At 45.5% G+C, this 12,500-nt stretch overlaps 1 protein-coding gene across 2 annotated transcripts in view; it reads left to right on the forward strand.

The window, feature by feature from the left end:
- itfg1 (integrin alpha FG-GAP repeat containing 1) overlaps window positions 1-12,500 on the forward strand; it is a 136,092-nt gene that overhangs the window by 25,299 nt on the left and 98,293 nt on the right. For both annotated transcript variants that reach the window (XM_084437098.1, XM_084437099.1), the window contains exons 7-8: window positions 4,174-4,232; window positions 12,092-12,173. In XM_084437098.1, coding sequence (XP_084293224.1) covers window positions 4,174-4,232; window positions 12,092-12,173 — 141 coding nt within the window. The remainder of the gene's footprint in view (window positions 1-4,173; window positions 4,233-12,091; window positions 12,174-12,500) is intronic.

Here is a 12,500-nt window from a genome sequence, read left to right on the forward strand (position 1 = left end):
ACTAAGGATACAACACTTTAATATGAGCTATATCTACTAAGGATACAACACTTTAATATGAGCTTTATCTACTAAGGATACAACACTTTAATATGAGCTATATCTACTAAGGATACAACACTTTAATATGAGCTATATCTACTAAGGATACAACACTTTAATATGAGCTATATCTACTAAGCACATTGATCGGAGATAGCAGATGTTAGGACAGTATGTGATCAGTCTTCAGCTTGAGAACCAGTAACAGTACTGTAGGCCTAACCAGAACCAGTGACAGTGATGTAGGCCTTACCAAAACCAGAACCAGTGACAGTGATGTAGGCCTTACCAGAACCAGAACCAGTGACAGTGATGTAGGCCTAACCAGAACCAGAACCAGTGACAGTGATGTAGGCCTTACCAGAACCAGAACCAGTGACAGTGATGTAGGCCTAACCAGAACCAGTGACAGTGCAGCACAAATTCATTTCAGTCTTGTCATGAAAATCCATCCCCACCCCAGAATCTAGTTTTTATCCCTTAATTCCTTATTTATTTGGCGTGACATTTCCTGGTGTTTTTTTGTCTTTCTTTCTTCTTTCTTTTTGCCTGAGGGTGCAACTTTAATCTTAATATGCTGGTAATATTTGAATCCTGGAGTTGCTTGGAATATTCATGCCATAATGGGTGGTAGGACGGCAAACAGCCCTCCACAACCAACACACAAACAGCCCTCCACAACCAACACACAAACAGCCCTCCACAACCAACACACAAACAGCCCTCCACAACCAACACACAAACAGCCCTCCACAACCAACACACAAACAGCCCTCCACAACCAACACACAAACAGCCCTCCACAACCAACACACAAACAGCCCTCCACAACCAACACACAAACAGCCCTCCACAACCAACACACAAACAGCCCTCCACAACCAACACACAAACAGAGGCAGAGAAGCACGGGGGGGGGGGCGTTTGGCTGCAATGCATCCTGGGTTTGTTCCTCCTGGTTGCGAGGGGTTCCGGGACCTACTGTGAGACGCCGGATCCGTCTGCCCTGACACGCGTTTCCAGAATGAAAGCATGTAATAACCGCCGTCACTATCAACACGTAGATCTGCTCTCTGTAGCTGGAACCTGCCCTATTCAGTCCTGAGGTAACGCTAGTGAACATCATCCGGAAGCCTCTCTTATGACTGTCTCTCTCTCTCTCTCTCTCTCTCTCTCTCTCTCTCTCTCTCTCTCATTCCATCTCTCTTTCTCGCTCTCACACACACACACACACACACACACACGCTGTCAGTGTCAATTTATTGTTTGTATGGCACCATTTATATGGCACCAATCATACAAATCAATGTAGCAAATAGTGCTTTGATCACTTTAGATCACACTCTACACACACACACACACACACACACACACAGGCAAACACATTCTCTCTCTCTCTCTCTCTCTCTGTGTTTTCTATTCCAGTCTGTTATTGTCAGGGGGCGTCCAGATTGTTAGTGAATTAGGCAGGAGGTGAGAGTATCAGGAGAGGTGTGATCTGAAGTGATTGTGAAGATCAGACGCAGTCATGGGGCAGAAGGTAAACAGACACTCATCATGTTAACCTTGTCCAGACACACACACACACCATCTCACAACACATTCATCCTCTCCTGGCATTATTCTAATACAGGATCACTGGTTGAGATAAATCAACTAAATCCATCCATAATCAGATGTGGAATTGAAGAAGGAAATCAACTGATTAAAGATTTGCACTTTTGCAATTAAGGCATTTTGTTGTGATTTGCTTTATAGGTTTCTCCTTTTCATTCACAGATGTGTTTATCAGTGCGGTTGCCTGGACCAATTAAACGTGTCTTTTTTCCTTTCTCTGGTTAATTATGAATAACAAACATTTCTTTAATCAGAGCAATCTGATTCCGCATCCAGAAGGATGGCAGCTTCTTATTATCCCGTTATGCAACATCTCACTTAGAGCTGTCAGACTGCGCCTCACCAACATCTCCATCAGACCTGCCTGCCAGACTGAAGGGTTCTGTATGAAACCATAGCAATAGAACAAGGTTCCCTCAGCTTACGTATAGAACCGTGCGGTTTCAGATAGAACCATTCTCAGCTCCACGATATGTCGTTTGGGACAAGTGTTCTTTCTCACTTGGAAAGGGTTCTGTATGGAACTTGTTTTCAGATGGTTCTTCTTTGTGACGGTCGTGTACACACTACGGTAGCACTCTGAAGAGTGTGCCGTAGTCGTCCTTGTCTTGTCTGTCCACCAGATGGAATCAAGAGTTCAGAAGACACACGCGCGCGTACGTCCCGTGCATCAGAGGTTAGACGGAGTCACTCCCTGACACGGCTCAAAGTATTGTTTGACTGTTGACTTTGAACGGTCTGAAAGTGTAAAAAGTCCCCCCAGAAACGGGCCTGCTCCTCTGCCTGCTCTCCCCACACTGCAACCAGCGTCCGTCTGTCAGGAGACGAGAGAGACACCCGGCACCCGTCTGTCTGTCTGTCTGTCTGTCCGTCAGAGTGGCGCCCAGCGGTGTTGATGAGCAGTAAACACGCTGATTAATCGCCCTATCAGGGAGCTCAGCTAGGCTCCTGCCGTGATTGGCTGATTAGAGATGAGCTATGCGTGCCACTGAGACTTCCTGTAAACACTTAGCATTCACCACAGGATGCTCTCTTCCTTCTACCTTCTCATCCTCCCTCTTCTCCTCTACCGTTCTACCTCTCCCTCTTCTCCTCTACCGTTCTACCTCTCCCTCTTCTCCTCTACCGTTCTACCTCTCCCTCTTCTCCTCTACCGTTCTACCTCTCCCTCTTCTCCTCTACCGTTCTACCTCTCCCTCTTCTCCTCTACCGTTCTACCTCTCCCTCTTCTCCTCTACCGTTCTACCTCTCCCTCTTCTCCTCTACCGTTCTACCTCTCCCTCTTCTACTCTACCGTTCTACCTTTCCCTCTTCTACTCCACTGTTCTACCTCTCCCTCTTCTCCTCTACCGTTCTACCTCTCCCTCTTCTACTCTACCGTTCTACCTCTCCCTCTTCTACTCTACCGTTCTACCTCTCCCTCTTCTCCTCTACCGTTCTACCTCTCCCTCTTCTACTCTACTATTCTACCACTCCCTCTTCTCCTCTACCGTTCTACCTCTCCCTCTTCTCCTCTCCTCTTACAACAATTCCTCCATTGGGGTAAATTATCTATCTATCTATCTCTCTCTATCTCTCTCTATCTCTCTATCTCTCTATCTCTCTATCTCTCTCTCTCTATCTATCTATCTATCTATGAATCTAATCTAATCTAATCTTATCTATCTATCGTTCATATCTCTCCTCTCCTATTCTCTCTTATCCTCTTATCTCTACTCCTCCCCTTGTAGTGAACACCAGTCTGTGTCTCCTGTCCAGTTCTGTTTATCCCAGGGTCAGTTCTGTCAGATATTGGATTCCCATGTCCGATATGAAGTCTGCTCTGCAGGAGCAGGACAGAGGAGAGTATTGACTGGAGAACTGCATTCAACTCCACAAATCATTTTAATAGTTCTCTGCAAGTGCGGGCTCAGACACCATTACCGCCATCACACTGGCTTTCATTGCCACAAAAGTGAAAGCAGTTTAGATGCCTTTGAATTCTGCAGATAATGCTCAAACATTGTGTGTATGTGTCCTTTAAGTAGTGTGCGTGCGTGCGTGCGTGCGTGCGTGTGTGTGTGTGTGAGCGTGTGTGTGTGAGCGTGTGTGTGTGAGCGTGTGTGTGTGTGCGTGTGTGTGTGAGAGCGTGTGTGTGTGTGAGCGTGTGTGTGCGTGTGTGTGCGTGTGTGTGTGTGTGTGAGCGTGTGTGTGTGAGCGTGTGTGTGTGAGCGTGTACACGTACGTGCACGCGTGTGTGGGTGTGTGTGTGAAGCAGAGGTTTATAGGACCAGTCCAGGGAGCTGGGTTCTAATCGATGCCATTATTTAGTGTACAATTATCTGTTCTGCTGAAGACAGGAGAAAAATGCACCACCAAGCAGCTCGCCAGGCGGAACCCGAAGGAACCCCTGGCTCTGCCGACCCCACAAAGGAGAACGCTGAAGAAAAGATTAATATTTAAAATAAAAAAGATAAAAAGAGAATGAAGGACAAAAAGAAAACATACCTAACGATCTTCACACTTTCCCCTCAGATCTGTTCCTCACAACCGAAGATGGCGGCGCTCGCGGCTTCGAGACGTGGATCAACCAGGTACGCTTTCAACACACCTCTGCTGTTCTCTTCATAACTCTGTACACCCAACATAACAGCCGTGATATAACTCTGTACACCCAACATAACAGCCATGTTATAACTCTGTACACCCAACATAACAGCCATGTTATAACTCTGTACACCCAACATAACAGCCATGTTATAACTCTGTACACCCAACATAACAGCCATGTTATAACTCTGTATACCCAACATAACAGCCATGTTATAACTCTGTATACCCAACATAACAGCCATGTTATAACTCTGTATACCCAACATAACAGCCATGTTATAACTCTGTAGTAGTAGTAGTGACTATTCTGTAGTAGTATTGTGCTAGTACTTATTTACCAGTGTGTGGGCCCATGTAGTGCTATAGTATTAACTATTCTGTAGTAGAACAGTAGGGGGTGGGAGGGTGGCGGAAGGCGGGGGGGGGGCACGACATGACCAGAACAGCTTTTTCATAGTTTACTTATCGATTAGGCCTAGTCTTTATATAGCGTTTAGTATAACATTAGCCTTATAACATTAGCTTTTTCATAACAGTTGAATTTAAGTAGGCCTGTTAGTATGGGAATAAAGTTGCAGGAGTCCGTTTCTCAATTTTACTGCTTTTTCTTTTCTTTTCAGTCAAATTCTCTTGTTCATCATGTCATGGCAGTCAACTTCAGAACACAAAAAAGTGGAAATTATATAATTGCACAATCAAGGTCAGGTGTGTGCCTCCACAAATTGTGCTTGGAAATTTGCTCTGGAATGCGCTCTTAGGCCTATAAGAAAAACAATAGGCTTACATAAGAAGCGCATCAAACAACACAGTTCCATGAAAACAAATATGGATATTTTAAAAAACTACAGGCCATCCATACAAAATATACAGTTATAGGCGATAATAATATAATCCAATGTAGGCTATAATAACCCAATGTAAATAATAACTCAATGTAGGCAAGGCTTACATTGGTCTAGGCTAGGCCTACTCAAAAAGGCCTATTTCATATTATAACATAACATTGAGTGCATATTTTTCTCGAATGACCATATCATAAAATAAAACATCGCAACTCACCATGTTGCTGAATCAGTGGTAGCCCTGAGCCCATACTGAATGTAGGGCTGCTCGATTATGGCAAAAATCATAATCACGATTATTTTGATTGATATTGAGATCACGATTATTTAACACGATTATTCATTGAATTAATACTACTTCCGGTAGTGGTCCGGAAGTGGCCCGGGAGTGGTCTGGTAGTGGCCCGGTAGTGGTCCGGTGGTGGTCCGGTAGTGGCCCGGGAGTGGTCTGGTAGTGGCCCGGTAGTGGCCCGGTGGTGGTCCGGTAGTGGCCCGGGAGTGGTCCGGTAGAGGCCCGGTGGTGGTCCTGTAGTGGCCCGGTAGTGGTCCTGTAGTGGTCCGGTAGTGGCCCGGTAGAGGCCCGGTGGTGGTCCGGTAGAGGCCCGGTAGTGGTCCGGTAGTGGCCCGGTAGAGGCCCGGTAGTGGCCCGGTAGAGGCCCGGTGGTGGTCCGGTAGTGGCCCGGTAGTGGTCCGGTAGTGGTCCGGTAGTGGCCCGGTGGTGACTGGTAGTGGCCCGGTAGTGGTCCGGTAGTGGTCCGGTAGTGGCCCGGTAGTGGCCCGGTGGTGGCCCGGTAGTGACTGGTAGTGGTCCGGTAGTGGCTCGGTAGTGGCCAGTAGTTGGTATTACTGACATGTTCTATAGTGGTACTGTAGTAGTATTTCATATTGTGTAGTGGGAGTAGTACAGGCCAGTAGTTGGTAGTATTCATGTGTAGTGGTAGTAGTACAGGCCAGTAGTTGGTAGTATTTCATGTGTAGTGGCAGTAGTATAGGCCAGTAGTTGGTAGTATTCATGTGTAGTGGTAGTAGTACAGGCCAGTAGTTGGTAGTATTTCATGTGTAGTGGCAGTAGTATAGGCCAGTAGTTAGTAGTATTTCATGTTTAGTGGCAGTAGTATAGGCCAGTAGTAGGTAGTATTCATGTGTAGTGGTAGTAGTACAGGCCAGTAGTTGGTAGTATTTCATGTGTAGTGGCAGTAGTACAGGCCAGTAGTTGGTAGTATTCATGTGTAGTGGTAGTAGTACAGGCCAGTAGTAGGTAGTATTCATGTGTAGTGGTAGTAGTACAGGCCAGTAGATGGTAGTATTTCATGTGTAGTGGTAGTAGTTCAGGTCAGTAGTTAGTAGTAGTTAGTAGTATTTCATGTGTAGTGGTAGTAGTACAGGCCAGTAGATGGTAGTATTTCATGTGTAGTGGTAGTAGTACAGGTCAGTAGTTAGTAGTAGTTAGTAGTATTTCATGTGTAGTGGTAGTAGTACAGGCCAGTAGATGGTAGTATTTCATGTGTAGTGGTAGTAGTACAGGTCAGTAGTTAGTAGTAGTTAGTAGTATTTCATGTGTAGTGGTAGTAGTACAGGCCAGTAGATGGTAGTATTTCATGTGTAGTGGTAGTAGTACAGGTCAGTAGTTGGTAGTATTTCATGTGTAGTGGTAGTAGTTCAGGTCAGTAGTTAGTAGTAGTTAGTAGTATTTCATGTGTAGTGGTAGTAGTACAGGCCAGTAGATGGTAGTATTTCATGTGTAGTGGTAGTAGTACAGGTCAGTAGTTGGTAGTATTTCATGTGTAGTGGTAGTAGTTCAGGTCAGTAGTTAGTAGTAGTTAGTAGTATTTCATGTGTAGTGGTAGTAGTACAGGTCAGTAGTTGATGTTGCCGTGGTTGGCAGCCATGTCAGAGACAAGGAGAGGTGAGGAGGAGGACGGCAGGAAGGAAGAAATGAAGGAGGTGGAGGAGACGGAGATGAAAGAGTGGAGGGGTAGAGAGATAGTAAAGGTCACTCAGACATCACGTAGAAGGATCCCCTCCCACCACACACACATACGCACACACACACATCCTCCTCCTCCTCTAGGGTAGTTCCAGAGGAGTCCAGAACGTGGTCATGGGAGATGTTTATAGAATACAACAGCGACACACACAGCATGACACTCAACACACACAGTCACACAGGGGACTCATTTCCTGGCTTGCTCAGCGCACGGCGGCGGTACAGTAATCCCCGCCGCGGCGTTACCGGGCGCCTTTTCATTTAACAGCAGCTGGTTGGCCGGTCACAGGCCAGCACCCGCGTTCCCTTTCCAACACTTGATTTTAATTACTTTCTCTCCGCTCTACTCCTTAGTCTCTGCCTGCATCCCCGCTGATTACATGGGAACGGAGGGAGTGGGGGGGGGGGGCGAGCTCAGGGGTCTCATTGGCTGGCGTGGCGGGTGCCCACACCCAGGTCTGTAACTCTGATAGGATCAGTCAGCTCAGCAGCAGAGACACATTAGCTGGTCACTCTCTCGCCCCACTCTCACTCAAGTGAATTAGACAAGCAAATCATTTTATGTGAGAGGGACGTGTTTAAAGCGCTCTCTCTCTCTCTCTCTCTCTCTCTCTCTCTCTCTCTCTATCTCTCTCTCTCTCACTGTCTCTATCTCCCTCTCTCAATACCCCTCTCTCTCTGTTTCACTATCTCTCTTTCTCTCTCCCTCTCTCTCTCTCCCCCTCTCTCTCTCCCTCCCTCTCTCTCTGTCTCTAACCCTCCCCAATTAATTCATTAATTTTTTCCGATTCAGCTAGCTTTATTGACAGGAAATACATAAATATTGGCAAAGCATGATATAACCAACCATCCAATCAAACAACAAAAGAAAATACATATATTTCAACAACAATAAACCTACTATACAAACATACTACACAAACAACACTACACCGAGCCTACTATACTAATGTACTACATAAACAACACAACAACACTACACCTAGCCTACTATACAAACATACTAAACAAACACAACACTACACCTAGTCTACTATATAAACATACTACACAAACACAACTACACTACACCTAGCCTATTATACAAACATACTACACAAACAAAAACACAACAACACTACACTTAGCCTACTATACTGTACAAACATACTACACAAACAACAACACTACACCAAGCCTAGTATACAAATATACTATACAAACAACAACACAACACTACACCTAGCCTACTTTACAAACATACTACATAAACAATAACACTACACCTAGCCTACTATACAAACATACAACACAAACAACAACACTACACCTAGCCTACTATACAAACATACTACACAAACAACACTACACCTAGCCTACTATACAAACATACTACACAAACAACAACACTACACCTAGCCTACTATACAAACATACTACACAAACAACACTACACCTAGCCTACTATACAAACATACTATACAAACAACAACACTACACCTAGCCTACTATACAAACATACTACACAAACAACACTACACCTAGCCTACTATACAAACATACTACACAAACAAAACTACACTACACCTAGCCTACTATACAAACATACTATACAAACAACAACACTACACCTAGCCTACTATACAAACATACTACACAAACAAAAAATGCATCATATGCAACAGACGGCAACAACAACAATACGCAGGAGAGAACAAAACAAAGAAGCACGTTCAGACAACAACAACAACAACCACAACCGCAAAACATTAACAATTGTGCTACTGGCTGCCCAGTGGTGAGGTGTGATGTCATTTTGTAGGCTGAAAAGTTAGCATCGGTGCTATTTGGTTCTGAATCCCTGTGGGAAAAATGTAAGGTCAAGTCACCAGACCCTCCAGACCCTAGTAGGTTTTGTTATAAAAGTTAAGATACATAATTGAAGATGGGTTTTTTCAATTTTGAAGCCTTTAGTTGGTTCTGAGATTAATGTTGATAGTGCTTTGCTAACCATTTTTGAAACTGGACTACATGAGTCCATTGTCTTTCTGGCGTCCGCCATTTTTACTGGACTAGCTATGAAAAATGCATGTGGAATGTGCGTTATATGGACACTTTCCAATACTTTTACATTCTAAGTCATTTAGGATTGGAACAAAGGCATAAAATCAGTTTTGTTAATTTTGAGTCTGTCTGGAGAATAAAATAAAGACATTGCAACAGAACAAACAAGAGAAGCATAACAATAATTTATCTGTCTCTATTTTACCTCCGCCCCAGTGACAGCGTCGCAGGGCGAGAGGTAGTGTTTTTGGTGGTGTGTGTTTGTACATAATCTGTTAGCAGGATTACGCAAAAACTACCAGATCGATTTTCACGAAACTCAGTGGAGGGGTGTAGCATGGCCCAATTTAGAACCCATTACATTTTGGACCGGGTCCAAATCACGGGGCGGGTCCACGAGCCATGTCTTGGTTTGTTTGTTAGCAGGATTACGCAAAAACTACCAGACTGATTTTCATGAAACTCAATGGAGGGGTGTAGCATGGGCCAATTTAGAACCCATTACATTTTGTTGTGGCTCTGAATCTCGGGGCAGGTCCACGAGCCACCCAAACACAGCCGGCCATTCACCCCCATTCATTTTTTGGACTGTTGGTCAATGGGACGAATTGAAACGGCCATACTGAATCTTCACATGGGAAGGTCACAGAAACACAGGGTTTTGACTGGCATAACGCTCTCAACCTAACGAATGCAGCAATATCAAATACATGCGCGCACACAATGCATTTATGGTCAGAGGTCTGGGCTCTCTTAGCACCATTTCTAGTTCTTTCTTTCTTCTTCCAATCAGTCTCTCTTTCTCTCTCTCTCTCTCTCTCTCTCTCACCCCCTCTCTCTGTCATCCTTTGAGCCTGTCCATCAGTCTTTACAGTGCATCTTCAAACATCAATCAGGGTCCTCTCAATCAGAGTGTCCCAGAGAGGAAAACACCAGATATAATCTGTCCAGGCTTCCCCTCCTCAAACACTCAATCAAGCACGCAGTACTTCAGTCAACCACACTCAGATCTCAGGCTTCTCACAGCGCACAGGGTTCACATACTGACCCCTAGTGTTCTCTCCCTGTCTCATTACATTACAGTCACTTAGCAGACGCGACGTACAATAATTGCATTTAACGTCGGAAGTCACTGTATTATTCTGCACCAGAACCGAGTGCATCTTCTTTCTACACAAGTGACTAAGAGCATGATCTAGTTCTGAAGCCCAGGTGCAAGAATAATAATAATAACAATAATAATAATAATAATAACTGTCATTTATATAGCGCCTTTCATAAAACCCAAGGTCGCTTTACATAGGGGCAGAACAGACAAGAGACAAACATGGTAGACAGAGACACACAACATTAAGAAACGGAAGCTAGAGGTCAAAGGCCATGTTAAAGAGGTGAGTTTTAAGAAGTTTTTTGAAGCAGTCCAGAGTTGGGGCGTTGCGGAGTTCTACAGGGAGGGAGTTCCAGAGGGTGGGAGCTGCCACGCTGAAAGCTCTGTCCCCAAAGGTCCGCAGTCTGGTTCGGGGGACGGAGAGCTGACCGGTGTCTGAGGATCAGACGAAGAATAGCAACATATAAATACAATAGGTGCTTAAGAGGGAGGATCCTGGTAGTTCTTCTTGAAGAGATGAGTTGTCGGTCTCTGCGGAGTGGTCAACCTTTAACCCGGACTGGTGGGAGCTCGCTCTTGTGGAGGTATCTAGTCAGGATCAGTGGGATATGCTGGTGTCCTCCCAGGTATCTCATACTCAGGGACGGCCACGAGACTTGAAGATGGTCTTTCTACCATACCTGAGAAAGAGAGAGGGGGAAAGGGAGATGAGGATGGAGGGTGAGGGAGAGGGGGATGGAGAGAGGGATGGAGAGGGTCGATGGAGAGAGAAGGAGATGGAGAGAGGGTTTATGAGGGATGTCCCCGTCTCAGATCAGATAGAGCACTAGACAACGCCAGCGGCCGGTCTGTTGTTCTCTCTTTCTCAGTCTCTGAAGAGCTGATCACGTTCTGACTGACTGCAGCCAGCGAATATACCCGACTAAGGAATAGTACCAAGCAGGTCTCTCTCTCTCTTTCTCTCTCTCTCTCCTCTTTTCTTCTTTTCATTTTTCTTCTGTGTCTGTGACATGGGTGATGGATTGATTTTCTGTCGTGTAATGGAGTTTCTGTAACGGAATGAAGTTTTGACTGGCCAGGCCTTTTTTTTCCCAAAATCCCTCTCGCGCTCTTGTCTGCTATAAATCCACCCCTATAAATCTCCCTGCAGGACATCTCTCCTGCAGACCGTCACATCTGCTGCCCTCTCTCCCTCTCTCTCCTCTTCCTCTCTCTCCTCTCCCTCTCTCTCCTCTCCCTCTCTCTCCTATCTCTCTCCATGTCCTCTCTCTCCCTCTCTCTCCTCTTCCTCTCTCTCCTCTCCCTCTCTCTCCTATCTCCCTCCATGTCCTCTCTCTCCTCTGTCTCTCTCTCTCTCCTCTCCCTCTCTCTCTTATCTCCCTCCATGCCCTCTCTCTCTCTCTCTCTCTCCTCTCTTTCTCTCTCTCTCTCTCTCTCTCTCTCTCTCTCTCTCTCTCTCTCTCTCATCATTGTCAGATGCATAATCGTTATGGTTTGCTCCATAGAGACTCACCCAGCAGATTAGAGCGGACGGCTGATCTATTTTCTATTTACTTCCTGGATGGGCTGTATTGACAGTGAACTGACCACGGCTCCATAACCACAGAGGCCAGGATTGGCTCAAATGTGTGTGTGTGTGTGTGTGTGTGTGTGTGTGTGTGTGTGTGTGTGTGTGTGTGTGTGTGCACGTGCATGTGTGTGTGTGCGCCTGTGTGTGTGTGTGTGTTTGTGTGTCTGTGAGAGAGAGATAGTGTTTGCCTGTGTGTGTGTGTGTCTGTGAGAGAAAGATAGTGTTTGCCTGTGTGTGTGTGTGTGTGTGTGTGTGTGTGTCCATATTGATTGTGTTCTCTGTCTCCTCAGGATGGGTTCTTCACCCAGACGTTCTCTGGAGCTCCCCCTGAGAACGTCAAGATCGTGGGACAGTCCAGCTTCGTCGACTTCGGTAAGTCTTCTTTATTCTCATTTTGTTGACGGTATATTTCACTTTGGATAAAAGTGTCTCTGCTAAATGACTGTAATGTAATGTCTGTGTGTGACCAAATGTGTGTGTGTGTACGTGAGTGTATGCACGCGTGCACAAGTATGTGTGGGTGTATGTGTACTGTAGGTGTGTGTGTGTGTGTGTGTGTGTGTGTGTGTGTGCACGCACGTATGTGTGTATGTATGTGTGTGTATGTGTGTGTATATGTGTGTGTGTATGTGTGTGTGAGCTTAATAACCTGCGTGCCTGATCCCCCCTGCTGTGCCTCAGAACACTAATTAAACAGCA

Source organism: Borostomias antarcticus, assembly GCF_949987555.1.
Source record: "Borostomias antarcticus genome assembly, chromosome: 4".
NCBI lineage: Eukaryota > Metazoa > Chordata > Actinopteri > Stomiiformes > Stomiidae > Borostomias > Borostomias antarcticus.